This window comes from Gouania willdenowi, chromosome 1 (genome assembly GCF_900634775.1).
Source record: "Gouania willdenowi chromosome 1, fGouWil2.1, whole genome shotgun sequence".
Lineage (NCBI taxonomy): Eukaryota > Metazoa > Chordata > Actinopteri > Blenniiformes > Gobiesocidae > Gouania > Gouania willdenowi.
Genome location: NC_041044.1, coordinates 45381742 through 45398291, shown reverse-complemented (window position 1 = coordinate 45398291; position 16550 = coordinate 45381742). Strand labels below are relative to the sequence as shown.

Sequence of the window (16550 nt, the reverse complement as noted above, 5' to 3'; positions counted from 1 at the left end):
ATCTCGGTCCAGAAAAGTGCAGTTCTAGGAACAGCAAAGATACTGAAGAACCCTCAAGCTCCCAGGCCTCTGGTAGAGGACACGAGCTTGGAGGAAAAAAGAGACTGCCGCGGAGGGTGAGTTTTTTATATATATATATATACATATATGAAACGTTAGCTATATTTAATAAAAGGGAGTGTGAATACATAAACGTGTTTGTGTGATTGGAGGAATAAGTGACCAATAAGAGCTCAGATGATAAACGGTATGTTTATTCAGTCATACTCAATAACTAACGTTCACTGAGGCATTGTGGGTAAAAATAACGGACAAAAACAATCAAAAGGTTTGTTTGGTACATTTGGGGCTTAAACGCCACCTGAAGGCAGAGGAGAGAACTGCAGGTTACATTCAGTGGGGGCGGGGCTTAAGAGGGCGTTGCCTGAAAGGGAGGTAAATGGTTTCCTTTCTTTATGAGGATCTTAGCCTCTTTATGTTGCACAGAGTGTGTGTGGGGGGGTTATTGTGTTATTGTGCATGACCAAAGGGGCAGGGCCACATGGAGCGGGGCCAGCGAGCTTGGCTCTTTGGATGAAAACATAGAACATACATCAGGAAAAGTTCATCGATTGGGAATCAAACCCAAACCAACCTGAGCCCAGACCATAGGGCGGTTCTCAGGGGGTGGAGCCTAGTGTCAGTCCTCCTCAGGAAAGAAGAAAATGATTCTGGGAAATAAGGGATTTAAACTCCAGTCCTTCTCTGAGGTCATCTGGGGGATAACGGGGGGGCGGCGCTTGGAAAGGAGGCGGAGTTCCGTGGCGAGCCGAAGGGGGAGGATGGCGAGAGGCGGCGTGGACTGGAGATCAGGTCAGAGTTGGTCAGTTTCCATAGCAACTCCTCGTTCTCCATCGACAGACGTTTGTTGACCTTTGACTCTTTCTGAAGAGTCTGTTGGAGCACGGCCTGCTCTGAACACAGCTGTCTATGTACAGAGAAAAATATAGATATATAGATATATACACACTGAACACAGCTGTCTATGTACAGAGAAAAATATAGATATATAGATATAGATATATGCACACTGAACACAGCTGTCTACATACAGAGAAAAATATAGATATATAGATATAGATATATGCACACTGAACACAGCTGTCAACATACAGAGAAAAATATAGATATGGATATATAACACTAGCTTCCCTCTGCCTCTGCGGGTGCTTTCTTAGTTACTCTGCATACAGCATTGTTTTGTTTGTTACCATTAAACCAGTACTTTCAGACAAATACAGAATAAGCCTTTATAGGTGAAGATAGTGTGTTAATGCTCCCCTCTACCTTTATTGGCATGGTTTAATTTACTTTAATTAAATTAAGTCTTTTTAGGTGAAGGTATTGTGTTTTGCTCCCCTCTCCCAGTATCCTCACGGTTTGATTATAAGCCTTATAGGTACAATTATGATGGCAGGGCTACTGCTTAGTCACTGCTGTTCTGCCTGTTTGACCCCTGTGCTTCTTGAGGATGGTCATGACTTGTGTCTCCCCAGCCTTGGTCTAGAACACCTGCGGGAGGGTCTCTCAGAGGATCCCTGCATGAATTGCAGTTATATGCCTCAAACAGTATGAACCACCAGACTGGAGGAGGTGGAACAGCTCATGGATGCTGTCTCCCAACCAGGCTAACTGGTTCCGACCCAGTTTCCCCCAGGCCAGCAACAAGGTGGTTTTCCTACCAGCAGGCGTAGATGCAGAGTGCCCACCTGCAAAGAGGAAGACTCTGCACTCTGGCCCTACCTTAGCTCAGACAGCATTCGGCGAGAATGACATTATGTCTGTTGCAGCTTCGGCTACGGAGTTTGGAGAGACAGCAGCAGCCTGCAATGACACAGCCTCCCATGTGTCGGGAGGGGCCTAAGGTGTTTCAGCCCACAGCTCAGCAGGTGGCTCGGTGGGGTCCTCGATGGGATCTGTAATGCCTATGGCTTTAGCTCGATGCCTCACAGGCTCAAGGCGCTCCACCAAGCGCTTTTTTCAGGCGCACTCTGACCCCCGTAGCCTTCTCCGTGCCTCCCTCAAAGGATTACCTGAGGGAGCCGCATTCTTTCTGGCAAGACCCTAGTGCACACCACCACCACCCATCAGCTGACGGTCGTACCCTTGCGGCTATGTACAAGGCTGCCAAGTTTGGTCTGGGGTATATGCTGGCGGTGGAGCCCGCTATTGCTAGCCTGATTGTCTCTCCGGATGAGGCTCTCAGACCGGAGGCAAGGTGTCCTCATCCCCAGTGCAGGGTGACTGATGACCTGCTCATCAAGGCGTACATGGCAGCAGCTTGCATGGGTATGATTGGCAATTCAATGTCCCACCTCATGATGACCCTCTCAGCATCTCTGCAGGAAACTTCAGTGGACTCTTCACTGCATAGCTTCAGTGTAGGCGGACACTACGCAGTGTTCCAGTGGAGCCAAGGTCGCTGTTCGGTTCTGCAGCCGTGGAAGTGCTGGAGTAGACTGCTCAAGCGAGACAAACCAGGCAACCCAAGCCACTCGGCTGCAGACGTACCAACCAACGGACTACTCTGCCTCTAGACTAATAGAGCATAGATCCCCAGGTTTAGCCCGGCTGATTCTATTCCACATATTTTCCCGTCCCCTAAAGGGACGGTGGACTTCGTCCCGTGTTGGACCTCAGGGGTCTTAACCATTAACTGAAAGTCATTACATTTCACAGGCTAACCATTACAGAGGTCCTGTATGTGGTGATCAGGGGTGAGTGGTTCAAATCGACCTCAGGGATGCCTACTTCCACATCCCCATCATACCCTGCCACAGGAAATTCTGGCTCTTTGCCTTCCAGGGACAACATTTTCAATTTGGGGTACTTCCTTTCAGCCTGTCTCTTTCACCCGGGGTATTCACCAGGTGTGTGGCACAACTCTCTCACCACAGCAGGCATGGGGCATGAAGGTACTCCCTTACCTGGACGACTGGCTGGTGTGTGCACCTTCCCAGGCGCAGGTAACTCAGGGCACGTCTGTCCTTCTCGGCCATGTTGCTCGGCTGGGCCTCAGAGTGAACTTAGTAAAAAGTGTCATGGCTCCCGCCCAGACCATAACATTCCTTGGAGTGGATCTGGACACCATAGTCATGAAGGCGTGTCCACCAAGATGGTGGGTGGACGACATTTTGAGTCTTCTCCCTCTATTTCGAGAGGGGTCATGGCTACCTTATATATGCTTTCTGTGCCTCTTGGGGAAGCTAATAGCTACGGCAGCTGTCATTCCCTTGGGCTTGCTAACACTGCGCCCACTCCAGCACTGGCTAATTGGCTTGGGCCTGGACGCCAGGCTGCACAGTCACAGACACAGAAATATCAGGGTATCTCTACAGTGCACCCAGGCCCTGTCAGAAGGAACTCATCAGTCCTTAATGCTCCAGGACATACCAATGGGTCCTGTCCCAGCACGCAGAGAAATTATTACAACAAGTGCCTCCCTAGCAGGGTGAGGAGCAGTCTGGGAGAACCGTATAGCCCAGGGACGTTGGTCGGCTCAGGATCTCCCAGCACACATGACCCCAATCTTTCCCTCATCTACTCCTCAGACCAGCAGTGCCAGTAAGATCTTAAGTCATAGATAATCTTAGAATTAAAGGAGCTCTCAGTTCATTTTGAATGAAAACATTTTGCTTAAAATATGTGCAACAAGTTGTTTGTTTTATATATTCTGTTAAAATAAAATTTATTTCAATTTCCATTATTATCTGCATGTGGATAATTCCTCCTGTCCTATGGCAGCTGAGCTGATGTCTCTAATGGACTCTTTTCACTTTGTGCAACATGTGTCAGGTCCAACACACACTAAAGGTCATACTTTAGATTTGGTCTTTTCTTTTGGTTTAATGATTGACCATCTAGGTATTGAAGACTTACAAATAAGCGACCATTGCTGTATCGTATTTAATCTGTCAATCACACTGGTACAGACTATTTCTAATATGAAAAAGCAGAGACGTATTATTAATGAAGCAGCAATCAGCAATCTGCTTATTTCACTAATCTTGTTTTGCAAAATAAGAGAAACCCCAAGATCTTGTTCAATACTGTTGAAAATCTTGTTGCATCCTCATCGTCCCATGTGTCTGTACACACACAGGAGGACTGTAACTATTTTTAAACTTTTTTGTAAATAAAGTACAAGATATCAGGGCTAGCATCACTCCTCCCTTGGTTAGCTTGTGCAGTGCATCAGCTCCTGTGAGTTCATGGTCCTCCTTCACTCCTGTCAGCCTACAGGATGTTCAGGTTTTAGTAGGAAAGATGAAACCCTCATCGAGCTCTGTAGACATTGTTGCTACTTCACTGCTTTTAAATGTTTTTGATGTTGTTGGTCCTTGGGTGGTAACATTGATAAACCTCTCACTTTTATCTGGCTCAGTCTCCAGCTTTTTTAAACATGTGATAATAAACCCCATTCTTAAAAAAACCCAATCTTGATCCGGGGGAGCCTATAAACTACTGACCCATATCTAAGCTTCTCTTCATGTCTAAAATCATGGAGAAAATGGTTGCTAAGCAGCTAACCTCATACATGGAACAGCATGATATTTATGATAAATATTAATCTGGTTTTAGATCAATCCACTGAAACTGATCTTCTGAAAGTTTCTAGTGACGTGATGATGTCACTGACTCTGGTCGTTACACAGTTTTAGTTTGACTTGATCTGATGCTGCCTTTGATACAGTAGATCATAGTATACTGGTTGATCCACTTACATCTGAGATGGTTTTCTGGTGCTGTTCTCCAGTGGTTTACCTCTTATATTAATGGAAGAACCTTTAATGTTACTATTAATGATGTAATGTCTAATATGTCCAACCTGTCATGTGGAGTAGCCCAGGGCTCTGTTCTGGTTCCTGTTTAGTTTTTATTGTATCTGATGCCTCTTGGTCGGTTGATCCATGGTTTTAAAAATGTATCTTATCATTTTTATGCTGACGATATCCAGTTGTACTGCTCCTTTGTCATCAAATTATCTCCAGATAAATTCAAACAAAACAGAAACTCTGATCATCTGATAAAAACATCCTCTGATTAAAAACTCTCTTGGTGATCTGGGCTCATCTGTTAAAACCAGCCTCAGAAACCTTGGGGTTGTCTTTGATCAGTCCATGTCTTTGGAGGGACATTGTCGTCAATTGACTAAAAACTGTTTTTACCACCTGAGAAATATCTCTAAAGTGAGGTATTTATTATTAAAATCAGATCTGGAACTGGTCATACACGCATTTATATCATCTCGTATTGACTACTGTAATTCTGTTTTTACTTGTTTTAATAGGTCGACCCTAAACAGACTCCAGATCGTTCAGACGCTGCTGTCAGACTTTTAACTGGTGCTTCTAGAACATCCCACATCACCCCCATTCTAGCTACTCTGCACTGGCTTCCAGTTAAGTTTCGCATAGAATATAAAATATTAGTTCTCACGTTCCGAGCATTACATGGTCAGGCCCCTAAATATATCTCAGACTTGTTGTGCCCCTACTCATCAGGGCGATGCCTTCGGTCTTCAGGTCAGGGTCTCCTAAAAACCCCAAAAACTAAATTTAAGACCAGAGGAGACCTGGTGTTCCAGGCTGTAGCTCCCAGACTCTGGAATAACCTGCACCAGTCTCTCAGGGAGCTCAACTGTGTGGTCACTTTTAAAAACTGCTGAAGACTTTACTTTACAGTAAAGCTTTTAGTTACTGGATTTTATATTTTATTATCCTTTTATGTTGGTGTTCTTATGAAGTTTATGCACTCTTGTTTTATTATTCTATTGTGTTGCACTTGTACTTTTACCACAACTCTGTACAGCACTTTGTGATTTTATCTGAAAAAAACTTGATACCATGATATGTAGCGGTAATATGTGCCTTTTTTTATTTGAGTACCAGCCCCTTAGGAGGTCTCTGCGTGGGCCTGCTGAACACAGCTATCTATGTACAGAGTAAAATATAGATATATACACACTGAGCACAGCTGTCTACAGAGACATAGACACACAGACAATAAAACACTCTTACTTGGACAGTTGTGTCTGTTTGTCCATCCTGACCCTGTAGAGCTCGTTCTCCTGTTGGACTTTCTTCAGATTCTCCTCCAGCTTCACGTTGGTCTCCATCTGAAGTGCGCGCACACACGCACACATACAATAAGTACAACAGGTATAATTGACATACTATTAGTCTGGATGTGACGGTGCCCATAGACACACAGTGCATCAGGAAAGCCGGATGTTGCCAGTGGCGCAAAGCAGCGGTGCACTCTCCGAGCTCCATGACGCACGGGTTTCAGCTTACAGCTAGAATTCTCTCATGTGGAGGCGACCGAGGCAGATTACAAGTAACTGAGGACATAATCTGAATCAAACAGATTTTCCCGGTTTCGAAAGCGCGGGGCATATCAGGGCTCTACACTAACTTTTCCAGTGGTGGCACTGGTGCAACTAATTTTCTCAGTTAGTCGCACCAGCACAGAATATGGTCGCACCCTTTGTTTGTAAGAGCGGGGGAGCGAGGCGAGTACAGCATAGCCATGCATGCTGATGAATACTTGACTTAACTGGCATACCGTAGTTATGAATGAAGTAAAAATTGACAATGACTTGAAATATATTTGCTAAATGTTTTAGTGACAATATTAAGTTTTCAAGCAGTGGCTGAAATAACAGGTCATTTATTTTATACAATAACAGTAAATCATAACAACAGGTTACATTTATTCTGTTTTTTATTTTACAGAAATGCTGTACATGAATTAATTTAACAGTAACATAACCAACTTATCATCTGCATTGTTTCACCCCATGAATTAAATTCAGAGGGTCCAGCTCTGATAGTGGGGTCTCCTAACCCTCTTCCCCTGGTCAGGGGTCTGTAACCTTTACTCTACAAGGAACCATTTAACCTCATCTCACCTGGATTAAAGTCCTCCTGGAGCCATAAATACCTTCTCTATGAAGACAATACAGTGTATTACATTATATACAGTTAGAATTATATAGAATAATGTTTGATTTCATTTATATTGATCATGTAAATGGAAACTTAAAAACAGTTTAAAATAAAATAAATGCTCTACTCCGCCACTGTCCCGTGTTAGGAATGCGACAGTGTGTGTTTGGGGACATGGCAGCACGTGTGGTGTCGATGTCGGACCCTGATTCACAGGAGGAAGACTCGGAGAATGAGGAAGCTTCATCCTTTTGGATTTTTAAAATAAGGTCACCCTAAGAACTCGCACAGATGCGACCAGATGAAATTTTCACTCGCACACACTGAAAAAATAGTCGCAGTTTTGAGCCCTGCATGCCCTGAAAGCTTTCAACTGTTGCGCCAAGAGGCGTGCCATGAAAGGCACCGAGCACAGAGACAGACCCAGGAAAACAATATATACATATATACTATGTGTATGTGGTGCAATAGCTCTGAAAGGCGGAGGTGATGGTCGTACCCTCCGGGTGGTGGTGTGTTGAAGTGTGATTGTAATTGAAGGGATTGGAAGGGCAACTTGAGGTGGGAATGCCGCCCCCGTGCCACTACTCAGTAGCATAGGCAGCAGACCCTTTTACCCCCAGCTCCCCAAGGGTTGGATAAGAGTGTGTGGTGCACCAAGTCAATCAATCAATCAATCAATCTTTTATTTGTATAGCGCCAAATCATAACCAATGGTATCTCAAGACACTTTACAGTAGAGCAGTCTTAAGGACGGACACTTCATTTTATGGATACACACATATGCATATATACGTATATACACATACAAATGTATCCCACACCCAACATGAATTCATCATGGCGGCAAGGAAAACCTTCTGTTAAGCAGCAGGAACCTTGTGTGGATCCCATTCCTATGATGAACAGCCATCCACGTTATGCTGTGTTGGGTGTGTGCAGAGGAAAGGGTGGAGACAGAGTTGTTGAGACTCTGTAACTCCACACTGAGGATCCCACGGACCTGCAAGACAAAAGCCAGAAGGAGAACAGGAGCAAACACACAAGGGAAGAAGCAGACATAGAGGGAGTGTTAGAGTGAGGAATGGGACCCTCTCCGGTCCCTCTCTAACCTAAATGACCTCTCTCTTAACGCCCTCTCCAACCTCTCTCCAACCCAGCATGCCAGACCCCCCCCCCCGGCAGTCTATGCCTATTGCATCTTAACTATGAGCTATGAGCTGGTTCCTAACTAAAAGCTTTACCAAAGAGGAATGTTTTGAGCCTAACCTTAAAGGTAGAGAGGGTGTCTGCCCCCCAAACTGTGGTTGGTAGATGGTTCCAGAGAAGTGGGGCCTGATAACTGAAAGCTCTTCCTCCTATACTACTTTTAGAGACAAATGGAACAACGAGTAGTCCAGCATTTTGAGAGCGTAGTGTTCTGGGGGGATTGTATGGCACTACAAGCTCCTTGAGATAGACTGGTGCCTGTCCATTTAGGGCTTTATAAGTGAGAAGAAGAATCTTGAATTCTATTCTATATTTTATGGGAAGCCAATGCAGAGAGGCTAATACAGGAGTAATGTGATCTCTTCTCCTAGTTTTAGTCAGTACACGTGCTGCAGCATTTTGAACCAGCTGAAGTGTCTTAAGCGACTTGCTCGGGCAGCCTGCTAAAAGAGAATTACAATAATCCAGTCTAGAGGTAACAAAAGCATGGACTAGTTTTTCGGCGTCGCCCTGAGACAGGATAGATCTGATTTTAGCAATGTTACGGAGATGAAAGAAGGCAGTTCTTGAAGTTTGTTTTATGTGAGAGTTGAAGGATAAATCCTGATCAAATAGAACCCCAAGGTTTCTAACAGTTGTGCTTCGTGCCAGAGTAATGCCATCTAGGGCAGTTAGGCTAGCATAGGTTTCTCTAAGGTGTCGTGGGCCCAGTACAATGACCTCAGTCTTGTCTGAGTTAAGAAGAACATTTTGGTCCATCCAGGCCCTAATGTCCTTTAGACAGGCCTCAAGTTTAGATAGCTGATTTGTCTCACCTGGCTTCATTGATACATACAGTTGGGTATCATCAGCATAGCAGTGAAAGTTAACAGAGTATTTTCTCATAACATTACCAAGGGGGATCATATAGATACAGAAGAGGATTGGACCTAGCACAGAGCCCTGAGGAACCCCGTAGCTTACTTTAGTGTACACAGAAGACTTATTATTCACGTGTACAAACTGGTACCTATCAGATAGGTAGGACTTAAACCAGTTTAGGGCAGTCCCTGTGATTCCAAGTAATTCCTCTAATCTCTCTAGTAGAATATAGTGATCTATAGTGTCAAAAGCTGCACTAAGATCTAATAAAACCAGCACTGAGAGTCGTCCTTCATCTGAAGCCCAGAGTAGATCATTAGTTACTTTAACTAAAGCAGTCTCTGTGCTGTGTTGAGCTCTAAAGCCTGACTGGAAGTCCTCGAACAGGCTGTTGTTTTGAAGAAATTCACAGAGCTGAGCCGCCACAACTTTCTCAAGAATCTTTGAAATAAAAGGAAGATTAGATATAGGCCTGTAGTTTGCTAAAGTGCTGGAATCAAGAGTAGGTTTTTTGAGAAGGGGTTTGATTACAGCTACTTTAAAGTGAGTGAGTGGGCCAGACCAGTGGGAGTGAAGTGTTCATGTAGGAGGCCGCTCGTCTGTATGGCGGGCCACCGGAGGGGGTAGATGGCACATACGGGCACGCGGCACCGCGGGCCCCAGGGATGCACCGAGCAGCACAACTGGAGACCCACCCCACGAACAATGCCGGCCCCACAGAGCACGGCGGCACCCCCCACCCCCCAGACGCAGCCGGGAACCAGCCACATCCTCCAGTGGTCCAGGGGGTCTTAAGACCCTGCTTGCCCCTCCCTCTTGCCTACGATGGCTACAGTGTTGTGTGTGTGTGTTCCTACCACCCGCTCCATCTCCATTAGTCTCTTCTCCTTCTGCTGTAACTGACTGCTCTTCATCTCCAGAACCACCTTCAGGCTCTCCAGCTCCTGCTGCAAGAACACAGTGTGTGTGTCCCTCTGCACACACACACACACACACACACACACACACACACACACACACACACACACACACACACACACACACACACACACACACACACACACACACACACACGCACACAGTCACAGTCACAGTCACAGTCCATCCTGGTCCTCAGGAAGCTCCTCTGTCTCAGATCTTTACCAGGTTCTTGTCCATGAGGAAGTTCTTCTGCTCCTCCACCTTCAGCCTCTCACTGAGCTCCTCCTTCTTTGCACTCAGAGTGTGTAGCTGAGCCTGAGGACGATGCACACACACACACATACACGTTATACACACACACACACACCTTTACTACACACACACTTACTGATAAAGTGGTTTCTGTCTCCTTCAAGTTCTTCTGTAGGTTCTCCAACTCAGTCTGATGGATGTCCTTCATCTCTACACACACACACACACACACACATACACACACTAAAACTCCAGGTCATGTGACAGCAGGTGTGCGTGCGTGTGCTCACTGTGCACTGCAGAGTCGTACTGTTGTGTGAGTGTCTCCACTGTGTGACTGTGGTTTGTCCTTAGCTCTTCCACCTGCAGCACAAAGGACAGGTGTGTGTATGTGTGTGTGTGTGTGTGTGTGTGTGTGTGTCCTCACCTGTGTCTCCACCTTGTGTCTGTATAGTTCTGCCTCTTCCCGATAAGCTCGCTGCACTTCATCCCACTGACTTTGGTAGAAACTCCTCAGTCTGCACACACAGCAAAATATGGCTAAATAGGGCTTTTATTTTGAAGTTGGCAGGAAGTTTAATCAGTAGCACAATGGAGGGTCTAACGCCGGGCTATTCAAATGGCGGCCCCCGGGCCGGGTCCGGCCCCTGAGGAATTTTATACCGGCCCTCAGAGTGTACTGTAATCATTACATACAGTATCTAGTCATATAGTGCATGACAATGGCTAATTATATTAAAAAATAAATCGTGCATAAAAGCAGGCCGAATCTACCTGTTTTAGCCGGACATGTATTTTAGGGGACCGCAAGTGACCAATTAAAAATCGCCACTGGCAGCGCCGCGGTATGACCTTCCGGACTTTTTAGCATGAAGGTTGGCTAACAAGAAAAATGTCTCTCTCTACTTTAAAAAAAAGAAAAGTTGACTCAGAGAACAGGCAGTTCAACAATGAATGGACAGAGAAATATGCATTTATTGCTGTCGATGCGAATCCTGTGTGCCTAATCTGCAATGAGTGCCTCGCCGTGAGTAAAGAGTATAATTTGAGAAGACATTTCAACACAACGCACGCTAAATTTAACACTACTTTTCCACCTGGCTCTGCCGCTCGGAAGCAGAAGATATCGGGTCTTACATTGTGTTATGAGCAAAGACGGCGGATATTGTTCCGGGCTTGTACGGATCAAGAGAGAGCAACAGCTGCATCGTTGCGGGTGGCATGGATATTGGGGAAAAAGAAAAAGCCGTTTACAGACTCGGAGACTGTCAAAGAGTGTATGCTGGCATCCATTGAAGAGGTGGTAACAGATGAGAAAACACGAAAAAGCGTTATTGATTCAATCCGGCAAATTCCAATATCTGACACGTCAAATATAAGGAGAGTCGAGTCCCTTGCATCGGACGTTTTCGAGACGCTTATGGACAAGCTGAGGAAGGCTGAGGTGATGTCTTTGGCCGTGGACGAGTCGACCGACAACAGTGATGTCGCACAGCTGTGCCTTTATGTGCGATTTTATGATGGAGCATGTTTTCATGAGGATCTGCTTGGACTAATTCCTCTGGAGGGGCAGACCACCGGTGAAATTTTATTCGCCAAAATTAGTGCATTCTTTGAGGAGAACAACTTGGATTTGGCGCGCATAAACATGCTGGTGACGGATGGCGCGCCCTCGATGGTCGGCAGGGATCAGGGTCTTGCTGCGAGGATGGCAGCCGTGGCTCCGCAGATGAGATCGCTACATTGCCTCATCCACCAAAGCCTTCTGTGTGCCAAACTCAGTGGTGAGTTGAAAGAGACCATGGACTCTGTCATGGCAATTATAAACTTTATCCGTTGCACCTCCAGTTTACAGCACCGTCTTTTCCGCAAGCTGTTGGCTGACATGTCTGCTGAATACAAAGATTTGCTAATTCACAATGACATTAGATGGCTTAGCAAAGGAAACGCACTGAAACGTTTCTGTGAACTAAAAGAGGAGATTCTGGTTTTTCTCCAGTCTTCAAAACTGAAAAAAGCTGGCAAGTTTCTGTCGCTGATGGGAAATAATGAGTTTAATGCTACTGTTTGCTTTTTGAGTGATGTTTTCTATCATTTGAACCAGCTCAACATGGAGTTGCAGGGCAGAGATAAAACAGTTTTCGAACTTGTGGAGAAACTTCGTGCTTTTCAAAGAAAACTCTCACTCTTCTCTGCTGATCTTTGTCCTGAGAAGATGCTCCACTTCCCCACATTAAGGAAATCTGGCCTGCAAATTACCGAGGTGATGTCAGGCTTTATTGACTCATTGAAAAACAACTTTGCCACCAGGTTTGATGATTTCAGCATCTCCAGTGAAGTGATGAGATTTGTTAAAGACCCATTCTGTGTGAATGATGAGGCAGACTTTGCATTGAAAGGAAAGGAGCTAGTACCATCATTGGATGAGAGTTTTTTACAGCTGGAACTCATTGACATTCAGTCATCAGATGACTTGCAACAGTCATTGCAGCAGGCAGGTTATGAAAAATTCTGGACCCATGTAGTCAGCCAAGAAAAATTTCCACACTCAAGGGGTCTTGCACTTTTTCTTCTGACAATGTTTGGCTCAACATACACTTGTGAGTCGTCATTCTCACACATGAATGCCATTAAAACACACAACCGCATATCCCTCACTGACCAGAATCTGCAACACTGCTTGCGCATTGCCCTGTCAACATATACACCTGACTTCACTGCTCTTGCTAAGTCAAAAAAATGCCATTTCTCTCATTAGTTAGCAAATGCTGGTAAACGACATGCAAGATAACAGGCATATTAGTCAAACAAGTGATGAGTTGTTGTTTTTTTTAACCGTATACTCCTGCAATTTAGAACATGTTATTCACCTCATACTTAATGTTTTTTCTTGATATGGTTTTGTTCAACTGAACTGAAAGTTGAGGTGTCTGATTCAATTTCAATATAGGCAGATAAGAAAAATTAAATGACGTGAAGAAAGGTCAACTAAGTGACTGTTTAATGATTTTGTTGTTTTCATGTTAGCAGGGCTAAAATTGATGAGGTGATTATTGTTGAAGTATTTTGAATAGTTATTTGTCAGTTAAATGAATTAAAATGTTTACAACTGATATGCTCATCTAAACTGCTATTTGAAATACATTGCCTTGCTATGATACCATGCACTGTTATGTTAGAATTATTTTTTGTACCTTACTATGCACTTTGGTTTTATTTTTGTTGGAGTCCAATCTTAAATATCTGTGATATGGCTGACCTGGACTGATTGTCAAGGTAACTTGATTTATGTTCAGGATGGACGGAAGTTAGTACAGTAGTAGTCCATGTGGGGATTTATGTCCATAAATTGTTCTGCATTAACAAAATTAAATATATTGATTCCTTAAGTATGTTATTGTTGTAATTTCTTTATTTGTTGCTGTGATTACCCATATTCTCCGGCCCCTCATTTTGCCTAAGATTCATGAACTGGCCCCAATTCCAAATTAATTGAATAGCCCTGGTCTAACGTATTACTCATACTAACGTACTACTCATACTGTGTGATGTCTAAATTAATATATAGTGCGTTCACATTAGATAGTATGAAAATTTTGAATATGTGAGAAATACCAAGATGTATACTATATGGGGACATTTTTTTAAGTATGCATGGTGTACACACTAGTCATACTCAACTGTCACATGATGCATTGGAAGCTGAATGTAAAATGGTCCTGGAAATAGCTTCAAGCTAAACATCAAACATCGCCTTTTCACAATAAAAGCATCTCTTCTTGCCGTCCATTAGGTTTTTTTTAGTCTTTTGTAAATAGGGCTCTTATTTTGAAGTGAACGGGAAGTGTAGTCAGTAGACCAATGGAGAGTCTCTGAAAATGTATGAAATATATGAGTTTTATGGATCAAATGAGCAAATGTATATATTCTACTTGGTCACTTTCTCACTTCAAAAGTTTTCAGAACTTTCAAAATAAAGGTGGAGAATCAACAGAGATATTTAGCCTCAGTGTGAACAAGGTTTTTAACGCTGGAGGTTCCAGATGCATCTTGGGAAACGTGGAAGTATACTTCAGTGGGAACGTCATCATCCTATCATGCTACAGTATATACTATAGTATACAGTATATACTACAGTAGACAATATATACTATAGTATACAGTAGACAGTATATACTATAGTATACTGTAGACAGTATATACTATAGTATACAGTAGACAGTATATACTACAGTAGACAATATATACTATAGTATACAGTAGACAGTATATACTATAGTATACTGTAGACAGTATATACTATAGTATACAGTATACATTATATACTATAGTATATAGTAGACAGTATATAATATAGTAGACAGTATATACAATAGTATACAGTATATACTATAGTAGACAGTATATACTATAGTATACAGTAGACAGTATATACTATAGTATATAGTAGACAGTATATAATATAGTAGACAATATATACAATAGTATACAGTAGACAGTACATACTATAGTATATAGTAGACAGTATATACTACAGTAGACAATATATACTATAGTATACAGTAGACAATATATACTATAGTATACAGTAGACAGTATATACTATAGTATACAGTATACATTATATACTATAGTATACAGTAGACAGTATATACTATAGTATACAGTAGACAGTACATACTATAGTATACAGTAGACAGTATATACTATAGTATATAGTAGACAGTATATACTATAGTATATAGTAGACAGTATATACTATAGTATATACAGTAGACAGTACATACTATAGTATATAGTAGACAGTATATACTATAGTATATAGTAGACAGTATATACTATAGTATATAGTAGACAGTATATACTATAGTATATAGTAGACAGTATATACTATAGTATATACAGTAGACAGTACATACTATAGTATATAGTAGACAGTATATACTATAGTATATAGTAGACAGTATATACTATAGTATACAGTAGACAGTATATACTATAGTATACTGTAGACAGTATATACTATAGTATATAGTAGACAGTATATACTATAGTATACAGTAGACAGTATATACTATAGTATACAGTAGACAGTATATACTATAGTATACTGTAGACAGTATATACTATAGTATACAGTAGACAGTATATAATATAGTAGACAGTATATACAATAGTATACAGTAGACAGTACATACTATAGTATATAGTAGACAGTACATACTATAGTATATAGTAGACAGTATATACTATAGTATATAGTAGACAGTATATACTATAGTATATACAGTAGACAGTATATACTATAGTATACTGTAGACAGTATATACTATAGTATACAGTAGACAGTATATACTATAGTAAATAGTAGACAGTATATACTATAGTATACTGTAGACAGTATATACTATAGTATATAGTAGACAGTATATACTATAGTAAATAGTAGACAGTATATACTATAGTATACTGTAGACAGTATATACTATAGTATACAGTAGACAGTATATAATATAGTAGACAGTATATACAATAGTATACAGTAGACAGTACATACTATAGTATATAGTAGACAGTACATACTATAGTATATAGTAGACAGTATATACTATAGTATATAGTAGACAGTATATACTATAGTATATACAGTAGACAGTATATACTATAGTATACAGTAGACAGTATATACTATAGTATACTGTAGACAGTATATACTATAGTATACTGTAGACAGTATATACTATAGTAAATAGTAGACAGTATATACTATAGTATACTGTAGACAGTATATACTATAGTATACAGTAGACAGTATATACTATAGTATATACAGTAGACAGTATATACTATAGTATACAGTAGACAGTATATACTATAGTATACAGTAGACAGTATATACTATAGTAAATAGTAGACAGTATATACTATAGTATACTGTAGACAGTATATACTATAGTATACAGTAGACAGTATATACTATAGTATACAGTAGACTAGGGATGTAACGATTCACTCAACTCCCGATACGATTCGATTCACGATACTGGGTTCACGATGCGATTCTCTCACGATTTAATTTACAAAATGGGACTGTAGACAAATTTTTTTTTTTGGGAAAAAAACTAGAAAATACTGTATTGTTTTCCTTTTATTTTTCATTGTCAAAAGAATCCCTTGATAAACTATTCAAAATAATGTAATTTAACTAAAAATAAATCTTGAATGAAATAAATAAAGGAATAATAGAAATGAAAATGAAGCCTATTAATTTAAATTCTGGTTCTATAATAAACAATGCAAAATGGCATAATAGTTCTT

General features: G+C 41.7%; 1 protein-coding gene across 2 annotated transcripts in view; it reads right to left on the bottom strand.

The window, feature by feature from the left end:
* Positions 1-233: 233 nt before the first annotated feature.
* LOC114476597 (microtubule-associated tumor suppressor 1 homolog A-like) overlaps positions 234-16550 on the bottom strand; it is a 33677-nt gene continuing 17360 nt past the window's right edge. For both annotated transcript variants that reach the window (XM_028469573.1, XM_028468763.1), the window contains exons 11-17: positions 10660-10750; positions 10523-10595; positions 10369-10442; positions 10203-10295; positions 9917-10033; positions 6060-6157; positions 234-967 (exon numbers count right to left, since the gene is read on the bottom strand). In XM_028469573.1, the coding sequence (XP_028325374.1) occupies positions 751-967; positions 6060-6157; positions 9917-10033; positions 10203-10295; positions 10369-10442; positions 10523-10595; positions 10660-10750 (763 nt within the window). In that variant the 3' untranslated portion in view covers positions 234-750. The remainder of the gene's footprint in view (positions 968-6059; positions 6158-9916; positions 10034-10202; positions 10296-10368; positions 10443-10522; positions 10596-10659; positions 10751-16550) is intronic.